The sequence below is a fragment of the Varroa jacobsoni genome, unplaced genomic scaffold (genome assembly GCF_002532875.2).
Source record: "Varroa jacobsoni isolate VJ856 unplaced genomic scaffold, vjacob_1.0 scaffold_1457, whole genome shotgun sequence".
Taxonomy (NCBI): domain Eukaryota; kingdom Metazoa; phylum Arthropoda; class Arachnida; order Mesostigmata; family Varroidae; genus Varroa; species Varroa jacobsoni.
In genome coordinates, this window is record NW_019214359.1 from 683,263 (window position 1) to 706,686 (window position 23,424).

Genomic DNA, 23,424 nt, shown 5'->3' on the forward strand with positions numbered 1-23,424 from the left:
ACGTTCGAATGGGCTTGAATTTTTCCGAGGTACAGCGCTACGCAACAGAGCGCTTGATGATTGAATGCATGTCTGTTTATCTCAACGATACACATGATAACGGGCTGACAGAAGCTTTCTGCTTCGTCATCCCGAATTCCATCGGCTGCCGAGCGTGCTTTGTATTTTACCGTAGTTATTTCTGCGATTAAAACACGACTCGGTCCTTCACGGACGTCGGACAACGAGTACTATGGGTAATATAGCTTTTTGTTCATTGTGTTAGATAGAGCGCCGTGGAGTATACGCGTAAGGGCAATCGTCCACATCTAAATCATAATCCGCTAGAACCTCACAGTGTTATTCGCTTAAAGTAGACCTTCTCGACACTTGAACGTATTTCTAATAAAAAGGGAATGACGGGAAAGCGTGTCCGTAAAGTCGGCTGATTCCTTCCTGTGAGCAAAAGAATGGACTGCTTAACACAGGTAAACTGAAGTAAATAACCTAAATTAACTTAACAAGCAATACTTGGTGCATATCAGAAAATAATTGTAATGAACGAATTGACCGGCGTAAAGCTCAAAAATAGTGTCAACGCAATATTTAAATCAGGTAACGTTTCATTGATTTTTCTTTAATTCATTTTTAAGCCCATACAAACAAGCAATAAAGTGTAGTAAAAACGTAGAATGATTTTCATTACACTAAACATGACTCAAATTATTGCAAATCTTATATAAAGGTTGTAAGTCTTTATTCATATTATATTTAAGGCTATTGGAAAATACTAACATAAACTAGGCCGAGAAACTCCGAGATCTCACATACATATTTGAACGCAAAGCAAGCCATTATCCAGGCCTTCATTGCTATAAACGACGATGAGTTCGAAAATTGAGGATCACCTAATGAGTTACCGCCTGCTCTACAGGTCCCATAGCAAATGCAAAACGAAAAACAAGCACATTTATGCAATGAATGAACCTTATTCAATACATTACAAGGCTATTAGTAACTGGGAATTTGTCATTTTCTGCTTTGAATTCGTTGAGATACAATGTTGAGCCAACAGACGAATCTCTGGTGTTTCATTAAAATTAGAAGAAAACAGCGCGAACAAAATACGTTAGAAGCGAAGTTCGAAGTCTGGCTCTAGAGTATGATACGAGATCAAAATAAGACTAACAATAGGTCGATTGGTCGGCTTTTATCCTACAAAAATGATCATCAATTGATGAGACCAATTGGCAACGTTACGCCTGTGGAAATGCGGTTTGATGTATGAATATGATGAAAGTCAATCAACTATTGTCTGTTCGTCGTGCAGGCGTATTCGACATAGCGACGCGATACGACAACAAATATTGTTTGCTAAATGCTGTCCAGTGAGCCCGCATGGAACGTTTTATTTTTTGTGGATAGACTTCGTGAATGGCCGCAATTTATCATTTGTGACAATTGACCTCTACCTTAGTCTATGAAGGCCAATTTTGCTTATTCGTTTGTTATAACGAATGCCTCTGTGCAAAACATACAGATATCAGGTTCTAGTTAACCATATGGAATACGCGCATTTTTGTGGATCTCAGAGAATAGATGTAGTCAAACTTACCCATCTTTTTTATTGGTGTGAGTATATATATTCGAGTTTATTATCATCTAATTTAAGTACATACCGCGACGCATCGTAGAATTTCATTAGACAAGGGTTCCTAAGTAGTTTTAATCGACCTCTGTTGGCAAAAACATGCAAGGAAGTGGTTAAGTTGTAATTTTTCTTTCGCAGTCATATTTTCGACACTAAACAATGAAATATCGTATCTTGCTTTGTTAGTGCAAAAATATCAAACTGTATAGTTTGTAGTAGTAGTCGGATACTATACTAAAATTTATGCTCGTTACTCTAGTATCTGATAATTTATTAGAACATCCGATTTATGTTTGATCATGAAGCCTGGAATACAGTTTTTCTTGCCTTTAATTAATAGCAATGTATTTATGGCTTTTTGGTCGCCTCTGTTTTTCAGTGCTCATAAATGCCATCTCCAGCCATCTATTCTCGTCGTATTCTATATGATTTCGACGCAAATTTTCAATAGTCGCCAAAATAAAAATACATGTTCTCAGTAATTTTTACTGTCCGACAGCTGCTAACGTGCTACACAAAAACAATAGACCATTTTTCGATTCGACTACACACGTGCACCAGCCTACGTAGGCGCTACGATAATACGACTTATAATGGCGATGCTAAGATTCTAAATTATGTTTCGCAAACATACACTTTCATCTTATGCAAAAGACCAAGTTTTTTCGCGTCTGGTATCTTTGTCTTAGCCAACAACTGTAGATCGCGACCGCCGTTGCTCGTATCGAGAGACCGGGCCACGTGCTAGCAGTAAAGTAAACATTCGAGCCCTTTCGCCAATAACCCCACTGTCGACCAGCAACACAGCCGAAAGAACGCAATTAAAATGGACGTTAGTGCTCTACTTTAGGAAATTCTGCGATATTTATTTGATTTGGTACATTTGAGGCTCGTACAGTGTAGTGCAGTGTATTTTTTGTATTTGGTTTGACCAGAGTAGTGCGGTAAGGTCTGACCAAATGGCAGGGGGATATCGCCGCAAGAAGGCTAATAAAGGATACGGCTGTGGAGGTAGAGCGAAAAATATTCGATTAGTCACACTTTCTAAATAAGCTCTGTGAGCTAGTAGATTAGTGTGAGACAGTTATTTGCCTGTCAAGCGCTTATGCTGAAAATTATTATTACTATTATTATTACTGTACTGGAAATTGTTCACTTAAAGTTTTTAAAAATATGCGCTCTGCACTTTTCCAACAATTGTCTTTTGAATAAAGAAAATTGTTGATTTTGAGCATAGAACTTGTATTGAACATTAAAAGTTTGCGTTCTACGTAATTTTTAATCAGCTTTAGTGTATTAAGTGTGTAAACGAAGCGCACTGTTCAGTGTATCTTGCGACTAGCAAGCATGTAATTGTATTACATAAGTTACAAGACTACCTGCCTCAAAAAAAATTAAAAAAACATAGGTTTATTTACCTTATGTTTTTTGAATAATGTTTGCTCCTCCGTTCTTAAATTAAAATGTTGAACGTTATACAAGTTAGCAGAATGTGTTTGCTTTCATATCGTGAACGATACAATTTCCTGCATTAGGAAAGTTTTCAGCAGTCACATATGCGCGTTTCTACTCAAGACATACCGATGTTGCTTTTATAATTTAGTCAATAAAGACGCAGAGATTTTACCGATCGGTTTTTTCATTTGATGACTAAAGTTTCATTATTGGAAACGAAGTCGTTTATTGCCTTCTGACAGAAGATATTTTGTGTTCGTAATTCAACCCTTGCAATAAACCCATTTGGTTACAGTGATATTTATAACTCAGCTAACTCACAATATGTTGTTGTGTTTACTGGCGGTTTACTTTGCTTTATCTTGATTGTAGGGAAAGCCATTAAAACAAAACACCGCGTACGAGATCTTGACGAGATCACTGAGGACTTAAAACCACAGAATGTGCGTTCGATGATCCGTCAACGTATTGACTACGATCTGCCTGGAGCTGGACAAAATTATTGTGTGCATTGCGCCAAGCATTTCATTTCGGATAAAGCTCTCAAAGAACATCTGGGAAGTCGACCACATAAAAGACGGTAAGCGCACATAAATTGTCTCCTATGTAGGAAAAAACACTCAAATTGAATTCTGGATCGGAATAGACTCCACACTCCTGAAGAAGCCACTGTAACCCTTGTTTAAAAATAAATAGATCTTTCCAATCTGCGCGTTATTGGATGCTCGTTCCAAATTCACATTTGTTTTGCTAAAAAGAACATGGATTTACACACAGGTTAAATTTTATAAGGCTCTGATGCAACATAGGGTTTACTGGTAAAAAAAGCCCTTATGTTGAGCATTCTGCGATTTTTCCCGAATGGAGCAGAACGTGCATTTGGATTTGTGTGGAAAATACGATCAAAGTTAATGTTGCAGAACCCCTACGAAAACCAGATACTCAATAACGTTCAAGTAAACAAATGGTTCGAATATTTCGAGCTCGCTCCTCATCCTAGGGAATCCATGGAAAGGTTTGTGACAGCTATCACGTACAATAACCAAGGTACTTCTTACGGTTTTCTTCATTCATGGTCCCATGGTTACCGCTCTGTACAGTTAAGAGTTTCAAAGAAATTACGCGAGTCTGTTCGGCGCAGGAGATCAGTAGAACAATTAAAGTTCTCCACCACGACAATGCATAGGATGACATTTCACCACTCTCACAGCAGTTTTTGCAAACGAACTCAAATGTGTGTGCTGCGCAAACCCTTATAATCATCGAATCTGGCATCCTGCGACTCCTTTCTTTTCTGAAGGCTAAAGAAAGATTTCAATAGACAGAAGAAAAATTACTAGTTGATCTAAGGGCTACCTCAACGACCAAATTTTAAGTGTTTTGACGACTGGATAAAACAATGACATTAGCTTGCTGCATTCCGCTGGAGTAACTTTAAAGTATATAATTCGGCTTGATATAAATAAATGGTATAAATAAAATGGACCAAATATCTGTGGAACGAAGAACTGTAATTTTTCGAATGAAGGAATAATTTCTGTAATGGTGCTTTAAGTTTAAAGAGAAAACGAATTTTTAACACATTTCAACTTACCTGGTTTTCTAAGACCATATTGTATTATGCTGTTATTAAGTTCTATATGACATACAATTATATTTCAAAGTGCTCGACTATACAGGGCCGATATAATAAAATTATGGGTAAGAAGCATGTATCATATACAAAAAGATCTACGAAAGAAGCATATGAACTGCAGTCTTCTGCCCCAACCTCAAGGAGGTCTTTTTCGCTGACTTCCGCATAGTGAGAGTTTTATGTTCAAGGTCAGTTTTGCCCACATTTACTAACCGAGACATCCTTATTCACTTGACCTACAATGACTACCGATTCTAGAAAAATGACAGGCCAGATTTAATTTGAGACAAAATTTATGCACTTATTTAATTTTTACGAATTGCTGTATTTAGAAAAAAAAAAAGAGGGAAACAAAAAGTCTACCACATTTTTCAGCTGTGACATTAAAGTTACTCTTCTAAGCACATTACTATTAGCTTTATTGCGACTTTAAAGCTGTATCTACGCAAGACAGGAAAATATCATCAACAGGTCTTGACCGGTGAAATAATAGTCATACCATTTAGGTATAGTATTTGTTCCTACGCGTACCTCCAGTTAACTAGTTGGGTTCACGGTATTTAATACTACTTTACAGTCTGAAGGAGTTAGAAATAGAGCCATATTCAATAGAAGAGAGCGAGCGCGCAGCTGGAATGGGCAACTATATCAACCCGAAACGAAGAAAGGTTATGGAATATGACGATATCCTCGAAGCAATCGGCGAAAAATGCATCGACGATGAGCAAAAGACAGCCAATAACACCCAACAAGCAGAAATAACGAGTTCGACCACAACTTAATATTGTATATAGATAATTTAGATATAAACCTTGTATATTGTGTTTCGTTATTTGTGTGGAAATAGCGATCGGTGTTTTCATTTTCGTTCTACATCAGCTATACAGTATCGTTCTCGCTGCGCTGCTAAAGAAAGCGGATGAAAAAAGAAGACTTTTAACTAAATAAGACTTTTTTTTAGTTCTTATAAAATATTACTTAGTAGAATATTTTTTGGTAATTCCTTGTATCATTTTATGTGGGTACTTATTAAAAAAAAATTCGTTCTTACTCGCGGTTCGATGAGCTAAAGCTTTACATGCAGATATAATCAAATTGTCATTTCGATAACGACAATTAAATAGCAATCTTTGGTCGCTATCAGTTAAAGTAAATTGTATAATCCTTCATATGTCATGCCATATCGCGTACCATGGCTGCCCAAATAGTTAAGAAAACAGAATAGGTTCGTAAAGATTCCGTTTCACAAAAAAATGCTTTCATCGATCTGGCTGGAACAGTTCGTTAGCCATCGTCTTATAGGGTTAGTTAAATTTTAATTCAATTTTTTTTTTTGAGGAAAACATTATTACTTTGGTTTTAAGTATCGCTTTTGGTCCTTAAAAGCGGTGATAAATTTTGAATGAGCACGGATTCTAAATATTCGCTTCCTCTATAACAATTAAATCATTTGAAAAAAAACTAAACTACAGTCGTAGTTCAGATTCCAAAATAGAATACAGACATTTTTTTATTACATTCACGTTCGTTTCACGAATTCAACGTTTAATTCCACCCAACCATTCCATAGCACCATTTCTTTCTTTTTAAAGATCCGCAATCTTACTTGACTATCTTTTATTTATTCATAGACATAAGCTATTTATTAAAACTACGTACAGGCTTATAAATGGAAAAACCTTGTGTCATCTGTATCTGAAATGTCTTGCGTTCCTTTAACAAAGTCTGAGTAGAACGCAAACAAAAACGCCATCGGTTGTATTACTACTTACGACCATAGCCAAAATAATGTCATCACCTTTTATCACGTTAGGTAAATTTATAAGTCAACTATAGTTTATAGTGCTCATAAGTTGCTTCACTTCCGGCCTTTTTATTGTCGAAATATTACATTTATTTTAATTAAATTAGTTAAAATGAATGTCACGACCGACATTTACCCTTATTTTTTCAGTATGTAAATCTGCCGAAACGAAGAACAGAACAGAGAAAACGTTTGCTGAAGTACGAAGTTGAAGTTGGGTTAAAGTGAGTAGAAAAATATTTGACTACTTATATCTGTAGCACCATATAGCTACACTTTACCAGAATCGGGCGCTTTTTACTTTTCAGAGGAAAGAGGAGTATGAAATTTTGTTGGATGCTCACAGATGGCGCCACTAGTTTTACTAAAGAATACTATTCGTAGCCAACTTTCGGCTTGGCGTACTTACATCGTCCGACTCTGAACTCTGTCGGGGCACATTTACGGAAACCGAAAAGTGCGCGAGCTCGGCTTCGTGGCTTTGTCAGTTCGACTTTGTCCCTTGCCACTAGTCTTATCGTGAAAAGCTTTATGCATAAGCTGACAAGATCTACATCTTATATACCCGGAAAGACAAGCCAATAAGATGTTCTTATAAAGGATCTTCTTTCTGTTTTGCCTAGGTACGAGTAAAAGTGCCACGATGAATTGTATTATTACTGTCAAGCAGACAAAAATAATTCGATCGTCTTTTTAGCTGAAACTTGATCTACTGTCTTCATCATTTCGAATTCGTTTGACGGTCAAATCGCAGATGAAATTAATATTATATTTAAAAAATTAACTCGTTTATGCAATTACTTTGTGGATGCAATGAAGATTTCGGAACTGTTGTTTCGGTCGAAATTTTGTATTACATTAAACAATGTGCCACTAACCAACCCCCTTGAAAACAAAGACTCGAACATCGTAGTAGAATACGACTCGGCTAACGTATCTGCCCTGATTTAAAGTATCTAAAGTATTTCTTAGAAAGAACGATTTACAAGTGTAATCTTGCACTTCTCCTCCTTTAGTCGTCTATTTGTAGCGTCACTGAACGGAAATCAGTGAATCATTCAGTGCCCAATTATCATATGTACATATGTACCCCCGCCATACGTATACATATTACCCCCGCCATATGTATACATATATGTGAATATGTATACGTATGGCGCGGGTATAATCTTGTCTTATTATTACCGACAATTAGCTGTTCAATTCAATGTTCACTTTAGAAATGTTTTAAAAATGTCACCTATTTGACCACAGGCAAGCGCTTTTTAATTAGCGAGTTCGAAGCGACTACCTACAGAGCTAGTATCTCTACCTATTTTTACTTTGTAGCTTACCATAAACTTGATCAAAATCGACAATGGTCTAACACATAAGTATTGTTCATTCCAGTGTGGCGGAACGTGTTTTGGCGTTCTGCATGAATACTGCACAGCAGTATACGCAGTTCAATTGTCGTCAAAAGCTGTAACTCCAGCTGTCTGCCCATCTCTGTAAGCTGCGATCAGTGGCCATGTCCACGTGGCCAGGACACTTTAAAGAACTAAATGCCACCTAATGTACGTGGGCGATTGGTGCTTTTCGAGTATATGATTCTCGGCTGATTACCTAGCGACCTCTGGGTCTTTCACTCGTTTCTCCCCCTTCTTTCTATGTCTGCTTTGTATATAAAAAGTGCCTTCCGTAAGGAATCCTTTTGAAGACCGGCTCACTGTCCTAAAGGCGGCAGAAAGCTAACGACAAAAAAAAGACAAAATTGCCCTACTCGTGCGAAACTCCTCTCCTTGTGATGTGTAGTAACGCATTGCTTTCACTACGATGATACTTCTGCAGCCGAATTTCAACGATTTAGGCCCAACGAGTCAGCCACCTACTTTTCTCGTGGTCTAGCACACAATTCATTTATAGTGCACACCCAGTCCTGTTTTCTCTCATTTTCTTTTGAAGCTATTGAGAGAAACCTTTGCGCTGGCCGATTGTTCAATCCGCACCCGTGCGCCATGCGAACGTAGGTTGACGATAGGGTAGTATAAAGCGACTGGCTCAGACACGAAGCGGAATAAGACTTCAAGTTGACTCAAATCGCTGCCCTTCAAGAAACACATCGTGCAAGAGCGTATTTGGAAACGGCTACTCTTATAGGGTTTATTGGGCTGATTGTGTTGCCCCAACGATAATGATCGGAGTGAGTTGCAGTCACCAGGAAGATAGACTCGAAATTTGTGTAACTTCCTTAGAGCGGACTGAATGCTGCTAGGTAGACAGGTTTTTCAGGAAAGGTAAAGACTCCAAATTATATTTAGGTTGACTGATCGGTTTTTCTGCAAGCAGTTCCTGCAGTTTTTAACATCTTTTTATCGAGAAAGACGTTCACAATATATTGGTTGAAAAGCAACTATTATTGGGAAAGTAGTGCTTTAGTACAAATAGCTATTCTAATAAACATTTCGCCATACAAAAGTAGACATATATGATAACTTCCTTTATTACCGTACATTTTATACATTATTATTATATACATTAAGGTAAAATTATATGGATAATGATTCGGTTGTTGCACTACAAACACTACGGGCAAGTCAATTGAAACATCAGACATTATCATATACTCACCAAATGTATACATCTGTAATACTTGGCTATATTTATTCACGTCAACATTTAGCTCAGATAGTGTTATTAATAACTTTAATCGAACAATAAATGTAAGGAAACGCCTCTACAATTGCCTAATATGCTGAACATATGCCTGCTACACTGACCTTAAGTCTCCACTTCAGATTCATAGGACATGCAGCGCTATGCAGATCAGACCAGTTCCAGCTGGTGGTAGCCGTTGATTTTAGTAGTATAAGTGGAGGGATAAACCTACCAAGATAATCTGCATGTTCTGTTTTAAATAATCATTTGTTTAATTTGTAGCAAATATTGGAAATTGATATAAGGTTCTTTTTGTCCTTGCTTATATTAATACGCCGAGTTTTCCTAATTAATTTATAGTGGCCTCTAAAGCAGATAGTAGTTCAGGAGAACATGTTTGTGTGATGTACTACTAATAAGCAAATATTTGATACATAATCGATGGCCGTTAGAACAGGAAAGTTACTTGTGAGTTCTCCCAACTGTTGCATCCACTACGGAAGAGGTGGCGATAAATGTTAGGATAGATTAGATCCTATTCTGAAACGGAAACGTGCAAATTTCAATTGAACTTGCCCATCTTTTAATGCACAGTGGCATATTGTTGTCATATTTTTTTTTGTATTCTCGTATCTTTAATTTGTAGCAGCACCAGTCATAGAAAAAAAGTGTATATGACTAAAACCGTATGTTGACGAATCGTAAAACTCGAACAGATTTTGCTCAAAGAATATGTTCACTTGGTTTATGATATTTAGATTTGCGAAGCACATAATTTTCTTAACCTCTTTATCGTTTTCAATAAAGGATGCTACGCACAGAAGTATAGACACATCTAGGTAAAGAATGTATTTCTAAAGTGAGCCGGATTCAGCAGTCAAATACGTGTGGTATAAATCGTATGAATTCGCGTTTCAATTGTAGTCCCCTTGACAGTACCCCAAACTCAGCGGCCTTTTCCCACACTAGTCCACTTTTCATTCCAAGGACGGTTGCGTGTTGGGCGGGTAGCAGTACCCTAGGCCGTCGAAGAGTAGGAAGCCTCGCGTTAGTTGTTACCTCTCACCCGATTCAAAGACCGCGACTCAGAACTGGTTGCGCCTGCGAATTGCCTGATCCGAATGAAACTACAGTGTTCCGCGCCCAGTTCAACAAGCGCTATATGTGCACAAGAACTATAGTACGAGTATCACCTTTTAGCATCAGTTTGAGCAGCATCTCATAGGGCGGAAGTGGTATGTGTGTCGAAGGCCTCGCGGACCGGGACTCTGAAGTTCGGTCTATGAAGCCTCGAGTCGTTTATATTTAAAATCTATCTTCGCTAGGTCGTTACGTGAGTTTTCGCATCCTAGTGGTTATTCAGTAGCTACGCACTATGGTTGCCCTTTCCTATAAATCATGGAATAAACAAAAGGAGAAGGAAACCATATGCTTAACGAGGATTTTGGTGGATATACTACTGCTGGCAGGAGAACGCCGTCCGCTGTGTTAGAATGTACTTTATTTCACTGTCTGAAAACGTTTGCTTTACTGATATGCGTAAAGTCATTTAAAACACGTAACCCCGCGTTCCGTACACACACTTCGAGTATCGAAATCCATACATAATAATATAACAAATCCAATGTTTCCCTTGATTCAGTAAATTTCTTCTTACAAACACCAACGCTAAGAAAATATTACAAGCCAATCAGTATGATTCGACCGGTATTCAATTTAATTAATGGTTTTGCTGCGAATACTTTTCACGGTAGTAAACATTTTTTGTACTGCTGCCAAATGCTTATCATCAGTAGGAAGATATAAACGTACCATTAAAATTCGTTACCTATCGAAACTTTTCAGGGCTGACTTCGTCCATCAGTCATTCTCACACTTTTGACTCATTAATGGTCTCATTTGAGAACAAAACGCACATATCTTTCACCTAGCAGTTAAGCGATACTGTCCGGGTGGTAAGCTTGCTAGTTCTGATTTTCCAATATTACGTAACCTGCGCCAAAAAAGTACATTTATTTTAAATATTTCTCACTAAATCAAAATCGTCTTCAAATACACTGTAAGAAAAAAACGCTATGGCTATAACGTTGCGATAGCTATTAGAATTAGTTGACGCGGGTAATGGGGCTAACATCACATACCAAACTAAACGTACATTTTTCCTCAGGAAAATGGTCTTTCTCAACAGTAATATAGAATAGCAGTATACCACAAAGACTAGCTAATATTGATTTGGATTGACGCATATCCAAAATAAGTTTCATATACACTTATCGAAAAATTGCGTTAATCCAGCAAAGACGAAGTTGGCCTACTGCCATCGAGGCCAATGGCAAGCTCCAGTGACCACTTGCATGGCGACAGTACCCCGCCCGATGCGTCGGCTGAGGTGGAAGCAATATTTAATCAACCGCTTAGTGAGGATATCGAGGAAGAGCACAATAAAAAACACTGCAAGCTCTCCGATGTGTCGAAGAATGAATGTACGTTAGAGAAGAGCAGTAAGGACTTGCAAGCAGAAAACAGCGACATATTCAAGAGGGTAGAAGTCGATCGTTCGTTTGAATCAACTTCGGAACCACAGGAAAATGAAACAACCCCGCGACCCTATCGACCTACGTGGTGCTTTGACGCGACACTGCAACAAGCCGGTTTCTACGTCGATGGATATGGTATAATACCTGATCCAATAACGACCGCCGAGAAAATCCAGAAAGCAAAACCAATCGCACGGAGTTGTGCTCTCGAAGCTGCTGAGGTCCGTCACGATATAAGGCTCAGGTAAAGTTTATTCTCAGACATTTTTATCCCAATGGGTGCCCGGACATTGGTGTGTCCACAATAGCGTTGTATAATCCCAGGTAAGAATTCCATGAATTGTACGTCACTTTAAATGTACAGCAAGGACGATTTTGTATTTGTAGATGGCCTCGATGTTGATATATATAAAATGTACGTTGAACTCAAATCATGGGATCATGACTTCATCGCGAGTCGTTATATTATCCGTTGAAGGCGTGGATAACCACGCAGCTGGTACGCGGCGATTTTCGAATTCAATTTTTGTATCTGACTACTACAGACAGACCTGTACAATGTGAATATTATTAGTCTTTGTGGACAGTGTAAGACTGTTCCGCATCTCATGACCAGCATTATACCTTTAGAATGTGTAAACGAAAAACAAGTATCGAATAGAGAAGCATTCAGTTAACATTTACAGACATGTATTGCGTGGCGGAAATCCGCGGAAGGCTTCGCCGCCAAATACTGAACCATCCGCGAACGTCGCTAAAGTCTCCGGTATTCCCAAGATAGAAAAGACTTCCGATCATTATAAAATTATTGGAGCGGCAATCCTTTCTGGGGTAATCCTTGTTAGCGTCATGGCTTTCATCGCGGGTCGTTATATTATCGGCTGAAGGCGAAGATTACCAGCTGCGTGATCGGACCTATGCACGAAAATACAAATCGAGTAAAAGCTCATGTGAGTGGCGCGCACGTAATTCAAACATTGAGGGTGAGAAACAAGACTAAACGCAAACTATAATTGTAAATAAATCATGGATTGTTTGTGATACGAGTTTATGCGTTGTGTTGTTTTACAGAAATCTGAATTATTTATTGTTGGACAGTAATAGAGGTGCAGTGCCTCAGAGGACATCTGACAATGAATGTATTGCATCTGCGCTGGATCGTTCCATAGTTAGTAAACTGCTAATATTTTACAGGGTTAGACAGCTGGTTAAGTTACTACGGTATGATATTGGGATACAGTGCCTACCCCCTGGCAATGGTTGTGCATACACTTATGCTTCCCGGGCGTTTCTCAGTCTGCTACCTATGACCAAAGATTAATCTGTCGGCGTCGGCTGCGTATCAGTAGAAGAAGTCATCAACCTCTGCAGAATAGAACCCTTCATCCTACTCATGTGTTTAAGGCATGTTTATGCGTCAGAAGATGTGTGTCCATATTCAGAGATGGAATCACGCCTTGCGTAAACACCTCACGCCAATTTTGCTGAACTGGTTGACGTAAACCGATTGGCTAGCCAACTCCTATATAGCGTGCCATCGCATCGACTGCGGTTTCTCGAAGAGAGGTAGGGTTTACTAGAAACAGTCTTTGATACTATACTTCGTTTGCATACAGTATGTACATGATTACTTCACAGTTCTTAAGTAGTGGATAGCCAACGAAACTGCGCTTCTGGCTAACTTCAATCGCCCACAGGATGAACGAACATATGTTCACTCGAGCAGCTCTATAATTCGATTGTCAAATTTCTCCAGCCTCCTCCTCCCTCGTGCTTTGTTGCGTAACCATACAGCGAGCGACCTATCGGCATTAAAATTTAACGTTTAGCAATTACGCAGGCGATGTACGCGCATTCACACACACTAATGCATGAGCCACCGGGCCGTTCCGTCGCCTGTGTAATTGAGGCGTTCGTAGACTTGTTCTAGTATCAGCAACATCAGTGGTCGAACTTTCGATGGCCATGTGTTCGGCGGAAGCAAGCCATACTAGCAAGACAGCCTATCGAAGCTTTAGGTAGGTTGGTAGTCGTCTGCACCAACAGCATGTCTGCAAAAGCAGCCTAAGAGAAGGTGAGGGGGCCTTGGCGCTCGCGAGTTATTGGGGCTCTGACCTCAGCGTAAGGCGTTTGGAGCAATGACCTCCAGTACATGAACAGACCGTAGCTCCCGAATAGCATCCATGATCTACTGGATCGTCAGGACACCGAAATGGCCTCACACATGAGACTTCGCCTGCACGCGCATAGAGTGGAAATCTATGGAGTCGTGTTGCTCCAGGAAGCGTTTGCAACTTCGAAGACGACCGTGTTCATTGAGCACGATATTTAGAGGTCGGTAATCGCAGACAGTCTGTGGAAGCGATGAAGTTTCTCTTCAACGTAAAAAAAGACATTCAACCTCGTTGCTGAGAGGAAGAGGCGAAAGGGACAAGACGACAATCGGGTCAAGTTTAAGTTTAAACAGATTGGAGTTGTGTGCATGCGTAGAGTATAATATCGTTCGTAACCTTGCTGGTGCCAGAATCTACATGAACGAGAATAAGTGTTGTCTATGAATACAGTTTTTACAAGTAGCGCTCAGCTCTCTCTCACATCCATTGCTACATATGCAAATACCATAGGCCGGCAGACCTCTGCCTGTAAGGTTCTATGCATTTTGTACTACGAACTTCTATAACATAGAGTATACCTAGAAAGAAAATCGTCAGAAAAGCTTTTTACTCGCGAGCTATTTAAATAAAAAAAGAGGATAAGCGTTCTTATACTCGGATTTCGCCAGGATACTTTGTAAAAAAAGTAAAAGGTCACCTATTTAAAAAAAATGAGCCATCTTGGATGCAAAAACGTTTTTGAGTATTTGACGCTAGCGATCATCCACGGATGAGGATTAATTTCGATTTCTTCAATTTTTATGGCGAAACCTACTATGAATTCTTATAGAATAGATAGTCTCAAGCTCATTAAAAAACGGCCGTAGATGTAGCTACAACCCCTGTTTCTTCGAGTTTTACTAGTGAAAAAAGTAGTGATTGTTCATTCTTCTAAATAGCTTAAATCACATATCTTAGATCGTACGAATTGGGGTTGGTTACGAAGCGAGGTGGTACTTTGGATTAGATAGAGAGCCTTAATAAGTAACATGCTTTGCGAAAATACTGATAATATTATTTCTATAAGGGCACAAGTGCTGACCTATAAAAAAAAATTGTGCAGTAAGTAGTCAATATGCGATATCGGAAAAATGGTCATCTTAAATCCATGAAATCGGCGTAAAAGATGTTCATCGTAGTAGTCCACTAATTATGGAAAAAGAACTTGATTATACAGTGACTGGGAAAGATTAGCACGAGCGATACGTAAGTAGCCGTAATATATTTACAGAACTAAGCATGCACCATTAAGCAGTTTTAGACCATTTGAAAAAAGCTAACTAGAAAATTTAGTAAATTTAGTCGACAATATTTTCGCCTGCGAAATTCTACAGAAACACAATAAAATGGAACCATTTTTAAACCAGTCGATCATGGGATGGTAAAAAAGAATCACACACAATTTATACCGTGCAATATGTGCTTTATTATTCGTAAAAAGGCCCAGGCTAATGCCAAAAAAGATGACAATGTTTGGTCAAACGATTGATTTCGACCACTACCGACAACAAACAACTAACAAGTCGATCGGAAATAGTAAACAGGAAAGATGCCGTTTTCCGTCACGGAAATGCCGTACCACATAGTTATTGAAAGATCTAAAATATAAAATTTCAATACATCCGCTAAATATCTTTGCTAAAAGATCTTGTTTCTCTCTGCGCAGAACCTTATACAGTAGGAGGAACTATGATGTTACTAGAAACATGGCAGAGGATGGCACATTTTACTTTAGTGATATAATTTCAAAATATAAGAAATGCTTGCTCAAATTTTAGCTAAAAAACGGTCAATAATTTCTCGACAGTTGAACGTAATTTCCACACACTAGGACGTCCCCTATGTAAAAAAATGATTCTTATAAATTAAGACTGTGTCCCTCATATACCAATCCTTTAACTATTCTACGCAAAGATAGAGAATAACTAAAAAATAAAGTTTCTCAAAGATAAATCTATCTATTTGCACCTGTCAAATACAACGCAACTTTTCGAGCTAATAAAGGAGTCGAAAATTACATAATCTGCTTGTAAATATAAGAGCCACCTGACAGCGAACTGATCGACATTATGAGTTCTTCTTTCTTCTGCTTTTTATTTCCTAGGGCGAGGCACTATCACTACAAAGGCATATACTTGCGTACAACTCAATGATCAATAAACACGTCAGACTGACATATTATTACATATCTCTCTTCTACTTCTTGCGTGTGTGTTCAATATCGCAACCTTACTTTGGTGAGCTCCCCTCGAATGATCGATTCGAGCTATACCAATCAATATCCCCCTCAACGTGCTCGAACGAATACTATCTACTACGTTCTATGTGTACTTCTTTATGCTCTTTTGATGTCACATCGTCGATCAACTATTATCGCATATAGACAAGGGTTGGTACCGTGCCACCCAGCGGCATACAGACGGCTCGCGTAGCTTTCTGGCCGTCGCTTGAGTTGACTGCCGAGTGAAATGGCAGGTTCCTCTATCAAGAGATGGCGCGTCGTCGCTCGTAGACACAAACCTAGCTAAACTACACGGCGCAATAGCACACACATATATGGACACAAAGACTGCCGTCTGGCGAGATACGTCACATGTGCTCCTAGCTGCCATCGGCTACGTTGATTTTTTCTTGCCCTGTCAGGCTCGTGCAGTGGCGGCTTTTCTCTAGGTTGTTGCCTGCTCCAGTGCCATCTTTTTCGATCGGACGGAGCTACAGACAAAATCGTATTGACGCATAGCTTCATGCCGATTTATAGGTAAAATACCGAACGGTGAAGGATAAGCGACGCCAGGCAGAGAAACGGGAGAAAAGGTCGGGTCTACAAGTTCTTTTGTCCTTTCTCGGTATAGCAGTCGCTCCCTTGTTCTATTACAGACCGGTGCTCCAGCCCAGCGTCGCCATCAAACGGCTTACATTTGATAAGATGTTGCTTATGCCCAACAGACATATGCACTTTGTTAAAAAGAATAAGTTCAGACGTGGTCCCACGCTACGGAAATAGCGCCGTGGAAATTCCGCTCTTTTATTTGATCGTGGTTAGTGCAGGGTCGCTTGTGCTTGATTTTCGCATGAAAGCTTTTCCACACTAATGCTATATAACGAAATTTTCTTTGTCTTCAAGATGTCTTCAAAGCTCTCTATTATATACAAAAAAGAAGGCTCTTTTCTTTTTTAATGATTCTTTTTCATTTTGCTATATTAGCTCTGTTCTGTATTGTGTTCTGGGGGAACATCTTAGGAAGCTCCTACCTCTATGATTAAGGTTGATCATTTCACTAAGACGTCAGCCCTCATTAGTCCATAATGCATGAGTTTCTTTGTCAGTTTTTTACCGGAAATCTCAAACATGGGTACCGTTGAAATAGCGAATGTCAGCCAAAATCATATTTTGTATGGTGATGTACCTTACATAAGTTGATTGCCAAAAATGTGTGATTTGACCTTTTTTTTTTTAAGATTTTACCCAGATTTTAGGCGAACCCAAAGCCATCCAATTGTGACAAAAATTGTCCCCTAATTACCGACAGAAATAATGGCTTAGAAATACATACGCATGGCGATATAAAGCGCATTTCAGTTATAATGAACTTTCGTGGCTACTGGACCCGTTTATTTGCACTGTCGAACGGACGGAAAAGTTACGCCTAGGAACAAAAACGTCGGTGTCCCACAAGGCTTACGCGTTGCTCTCAGCTGTAACGGATCGGCGTGAAGAAGAGTCATACGTGCATACGCCTAAAAAAAAGACGTCGACGAGTAGCTTACCATGATAAGACCACCTTTAGATCTGAGTTTCATCTGCTAGATTCTCTGAGCGAATGCGTGATTAAACAAGTTAGTCAATCATATCGATACAGTCTGAATGAACCTAACAAGACACGTCCGAGCTAAACCATCGAGCGCCTTCGATATCAGACAGTTCAGCTTTTCATGCTCCAATCAAACAAAAACGTGTCTCAGATCAAACCTGGGTTAGGTTACTTCTAATCCAAAGATTCAACCATTCGATCTAAAACAGGCTAAGATGGGTAGATGCTCACAACATAGTTTCCACAATAGGTCGTTGGAAATTCTGAATACGTTCAAGGTTTAGACAGACGTCGGTTATTTTTAATGATAGGTTGTTCCTATAAAATGCACAGTGTGGATATACTGGATACAGTGTGGTAAATTCTGATAAATTATGCATCAGTGATCAGTTTGATAAATGATTAATTAATCAAAATCCCTTTTTTTTTTTTATAATGATTCATACTTTCTTAATCCCTGCTGATTGGCCGGATTCGTTGAGTAAAGTATATGTTGCGATGAAATCCTGTTTATTAGGTAGCGTTTTAATAGCGTTCTATGTGCTATAACTTGTGAATTCGAACTAAAAATAACGTTTATGAGATAACATCTAAAAGAACACTCACTTACGATAGCTTTGTTGCGACAAGATCGTTTGCTACAGAAGAAAAAGGAAAACTTTGAAAAGGCGTATAGACAACGGCAAACCACCGATCACAAAGGCAAATCAAGGCTCTGCCGAATAATCGATAATTACAGATGGCGCTGCTGCATCTTGTCATTGTCGTCAGAGTCAACTCAATACGATTCACGTTTGCTATTCGTGTAAAGATGGAGGAAGTTTCACATGAAATCAAACCTATTTCTGTAAACAGCTGCACATCTTCTGCAATTGGTCAATAACACAAATATCGCAAAAAAATCCATCTGTCTTTGTGTTAAATAGAGCAACTTAGCGATTTTTTGGATTCCTTCTCAAAAAGAGCCAGCCTTCTCCTAGGATCTAAGCCTAAGATCCAAGGAAAATATATCACAATATCCTTAGGCTTAATTTTGATAACTATTTTATTGTTATGTAGTTAATTTCTAGATACGGTTGTGACATTGTTTTATGATCATTTGAGATACATCATTTCCTTCCTTTTTCAGGATCACTTGTACATAGCCGTTCATTAGGCAATAATCTTGACCATCAGTCCGTTCAAGATTGTCTATGAGGTTGTTTCTTTTTTTCGGACTTTAAAACAGTCTGGAACAATTATCTTAAAAGTTTATCAGATGTGAAATACCTTGAAGCTATGCGGGCGATCTGGCCAGACCTGGTTTTCGGCAACCCCTATTCGAATCCGTAATTGGCTCCCTACTTAAAGTTATAACCGTCAACCTGAGCTTGACGGCCTGTATGGCTTTTTTGTTAGATTTAAAAATGTGCGGGTTACCCGAACTGTAGAACGTCCGCGTAGAGAATTCTGTCGGCCTGTTGCAAAAATCAAGATGCTGCTTAAATTTGACATCACTTAAAGAAGAGACGATTTTCACGTCGTTTCATGGCCTCTCCCAAAAACAAAAAGCCGCAGTAGTGTGTCTATTCCAATAATAATAATAATAATCATCATCATCATCTGGCTAAATCAACGGGAAGGCTGGGCTAATTTAGGTCGGGCGTTTGGTAGGAAGATAGCTGATCGCCACAGCATCAAACGTGACCTTTTTTTCTCGTTAGTGCAGACACTGAAAGCTCTGGACCTCATTCGTTATCTCGATACATTCGTACATGTACTTGCCATCTTGTGAGTTGGTCACTCCTCGGAAATTAAAATTTCATCCAAGTTGAAGATGCTGCGATGCTTTGAAAAGTCAAGCCGATGCAGATGAGGGTGGGGCTATCAATCTATAGAGTTTATATTTCTGCCGTTCGGGAATCTCGAGATGTGCTTGGTTTTCTCAGCTTACTTCTCAGCGACGGGAACGGCAGCGGGGATATCAGTAGCATCAGCATCAACTGCGGTGAAGATTGTGGCTGTATTAATGATGAACTCTGCTTATTTTCGGTTGAGTTCGTCCCACCACCTCTGCCGTCTCGTGGGGGGCGGGAGCTGTCTGAACAAATATTTCCGTTTCGATGCTCGATGAAGACCACCGAGGACGAACATCGTTGAAAACACAGCACCCTCATCACCAACCTCAGCATAGTCAATATCACCAGCGTCGACATCATCAGGATTCTAGGCGTTACAATTCACGCTAGAGTCATGATAGTAGTAAAACAACAGAAAATCGGACATCAGGCTAGAATAAGCCGCCAGGAATGCTTACTGAGGAGGACCTGAATGTACTGTCTTTCTAATGATGGACGGGATGGGATCAGCCTAATGATCAAGCCGTCTTTTTGATATAACAATCATCAACTTTGTTTGCTTGGGAGATCCAGGTTACTACCGACAGATCGATTTCAAATGAACAGTATTGACCGTCATGAGTTCTCCCGTTTACAAAAGTTCTTGGTAAAACACGCCTCTCGGATTCTCTGCTCTGCTTAGATAAATTATATTTAAACATCACTACACGACTAAACATAGTGGGCAGTAGCCGATGGCATAAACAAGACCGCGCCTTGACATGTCCGTTTGATTTGCGCTGGGTTTGTATCATTTTATATAAGCGCATGCAGAATAAAGTTGTTGATTCAAGGGAGTGGCTGCAAAACAATAGAAACAGATTCGGCGCGTAACGCAAACTGCCCAAAAAAGCCAACATTAAATCTAGTTAATTCTATCATGCCTAAGCTACATTCATGCCCATCGTATGGGCCTTGATAGTAATGTTTTACGTTTCGAGATATAGAATAACAGGTTGGACGAGGTGCTGCTTTGCACAATCCCTTCTTCCCAAGAGAAAGCAAAGCCCGTTACTCTCACGCACATCTGATATTTTGCTTTGTACAACAAATGTTGTTCTATTAGGAGATATTTCCCTTCTCTCCAAAACCAGTACTTCAGTGTGGTTGCTGACAGAAGTTGAGGGGTGTGATAGTTGAAAATATACGACTACAAGGAGGGTTCTATGCCAACTTGCTGCGTAGTATCCTACAAACCAAAGTTAAGCATTCTATTTCGATTGAAACAAAATATTCTAGAGATCCCGAAACACGATAATACGAAAAAAAAAAAAAGTCATATCTCACCTCTATGCTTAAGAGTGATCACCGAACGGGCGGCCATACCTTTGCAATAAACATCATTCGTGCGAAACTAATATCAACCGTCTGTTCCTCAAGCACTTATCCAACCTGTCCTATCAACGCTGCCAGCCACACTGGCTTTGCCGTTGACCGCTAGCTTCAGCTGCACCTGCTTTTTAATGTCCCCAGGTTCAACGTCAACTCGGAGCCTTCGCGGTCTTTGTGACTCGTTTTCCGGGGCCATGACTGCCCTCATCACGACCGCAGACCTGAACGCTCTGTCAACAGCAACTGTGATAATGGCGCTGAAGCTTAAACCCTCCATTACCGCAGCCAAGTTAGAATTAACTCTTTGGCGGTATTTGCCCTAGTCTACCAACTGATTGGTCTCCGCGTTGTCTCCAGGGGCGGAGCGCGCCGTGTTTCCTGTCGTGGGCGCCAGAGGCTGCCAATCGACTTGCGGCTTTTCGTTTGCTGCCGCCAGGCAATAGTCATGGCGGCGGCCATGGCGGTTTTTCTCCCTACAAAGACCACAGGCGACGCGAAGAAGAGGACCTGCGTAAGTAGGGTTCTCAATATGAATTTGAATGAAGAGAACTAAATCGAGCGGAGGAGTGACTTCTAGCCCGTACAATGATAATAATCGATTGTCTAGTTCAATTTTGCCTAGATAAAGCATGACACGTTGTGTTTTATCTGGAAAATAACGAATCGTTAATAATCATGCTTTTAAGTTATGCTTGCTGCTTTTTGGGTATTTGAACGCTCTGCTTCTCTCAGTAAATTTAATTTTTTTTCCTCTTTTGATTATCGACGTGGATCATTTTCATTATTCACTTTCAGAGAATAGGCAAAAATAAGGGAATATTTTTTATATTTATAATGTATTTTTTTTATAATATATATAACTGTATTTTGAACTCCTTCACGTGATCAACATAAAATGAACTATAGGTATTTGTTTGGCTAGATGTTAAATACTGCTGCTTCTTTTGAGGAGTTGATTGCATCAAATCGATTTAAGGATTAGGTACCTTAAATTAGGCGTGAACCTCCTAAGACACCATTGAGTAGTAACGAATCAACATTAATCGTTAGACGCCTACGGATCTCAAGGCTTGAATAAGGCCCATATACCTGCATGCTTCACACGTAAGATCATTTCAATGGATAACACAATTCGTTTGTTTCTGAACTTCAGCCAACAATTCGTCTTCCACCACATTCATATATGCTAACCAAACAGATCCCTGCACAGCTGGAGCTTTGCGTGACGTGAAGTCACTCACGCCCGTAAATTCAGGTAGCTCGTATCTTGACCGAACAATTGGGCTGCCAGTCGGGAAAGCTACTCGAGGCCACAAGCCCATTTTACGCACATTTATGTTGTGTTACATGTACGAGTTTCACATCATGTCTGAAGTCGCGTTGAACCTAACGGGGTTTCTTCAACCCCCCAAACATCTGGCAATTTTCTTCTAGCGGCTCGTATTCTGCTGGCTATATTATATATATATATATATATATATATATATATATATATTACCGCATTCACTTAACGTGAGACCATCAGTGAACCCGGATAGATCATTAGCCGTTAAGTCCAGCTGCGGAACACTGATGCTGTAAAAACTTATCTGTCCCGGATTTTGAGTTTTATAATTTTAGGTATATGCTATTTGACTCTTTTGATTTGAAAATCTAGTTGTAAGGGTTGCGCTATTCGATGCAATATAGTATCGCTATTGGAAGTGTCTTCGCGCGAATATGGTACGAGATGTATCCTCGGAGATACACAGAGTTTCATTTTAGGATTTATATAACTGTAGTTACAAAGATGGCGTGGTTTGAATGGCTAATGAGTATTATTATTAGTGTGTAGTCATGCTCACCATAGCTGTCAAACATGTTATCACGCTGAATCAAACCGCAGGGTTAATATAAGATATTAGTAATGAGGATAAGAATTGAAGGAATAAAAAAAGATACTATTTAGTAAATTTAATAGCTGTTTGTTTACTTGCCTTGTTATAGCTTTGTTGATAAAATGTTGGTAGGCCGAATAAAATCTCTACTGAAGTCAATGACGGGCTCAGCAAGCCCGTCATGCTATATATCTATTCCACGGGTTTGATCACATAAAAGATTATTTGAGTTATAAAAAAAGCTTGTACGTTTTTACACATACAGAGGGTTCATGTTGCATTCTTGCTCCTTTACATCTCTTGATTATATTACGTTTTGATTACAATAACGGCACTAACATATGTAGCATAAACTTCTCTAATAGACCTCAAATAATCACATTATTAAAATGACTACAACTATGCCTGTACCTAAACCTATGAATTTTTTATTTATATATAGTTATTTAATATAAGGTTTATAATAATATAGTTTATTGGAAGCATTTTTGTAAGTCAGAACGCATTCGAAAAGCGGAATTCAATTCCTGCTTTCCCTTAACGGGCCTTTGAAGGAAGGACACCAAATTGTGCTTGAATATTGGCGCCATTTTTTGACTTCACGTGTCTATGCCTAATCCAGATAACATCCTCGCTGCTATATTATTATTGTTGATATCGTACAATCTGTCAAT

The 23,424-nt window shown here is 39.3% G+C and overlaps 1 protein-coding gene across 6 annotated transcripts; it reads left to right on the plus strand.

Annotated features, from left to right (window-relative positions):
- Nucleotides 1-107: 107 nt before the first annotated feature.
- LOC111270237 (zinc finger protein 593) lies at nucleotides 108-12,745 on the plus strand. Of its 6 annotated transcripts, none has more exons than XM_086972413.1 (5): nucleotides 323-467; nucleotides 3,458-3,665; nucleotides 6,676-6,749; nucleotides 7,915-11,943; nucleotides 12,386-12,745. In XM_086972413.1, exons 4-5 carry the CDS (start codon nucleotides 11,492-11,494, stop codon nucleotides 12,582-12,584), a joined length of 651 nt encoding a protein of 216 aa, XP_086828539.1. In that variant the 5' UTR covers nucleotides 323-467; nucleotides 3,458-3,665; nucleotides 6,676-6,749; nucleotides 7,915-11,491; the 3' UTR covers nucleotides 12,585-12,745. The 6 variants fall into 6 exon arrangements, with proteins under 6 accessions (XP_022706095.1, XP_086828539.1, XP_086828537.1 ...); XM_086972411.1 differs by lacking the exon at nucleotides 323-467 and adding an exon at nucleotides 1,288-1,611; XM_086972412.1 differs by lacking the exon at nucleotides 323-467 and adding an exon at nucleotides 2,078-2,462.
- The last annotated feature ends 10,679 nt before the right edge of the window (nucleotides 12,746-23,424 follow it).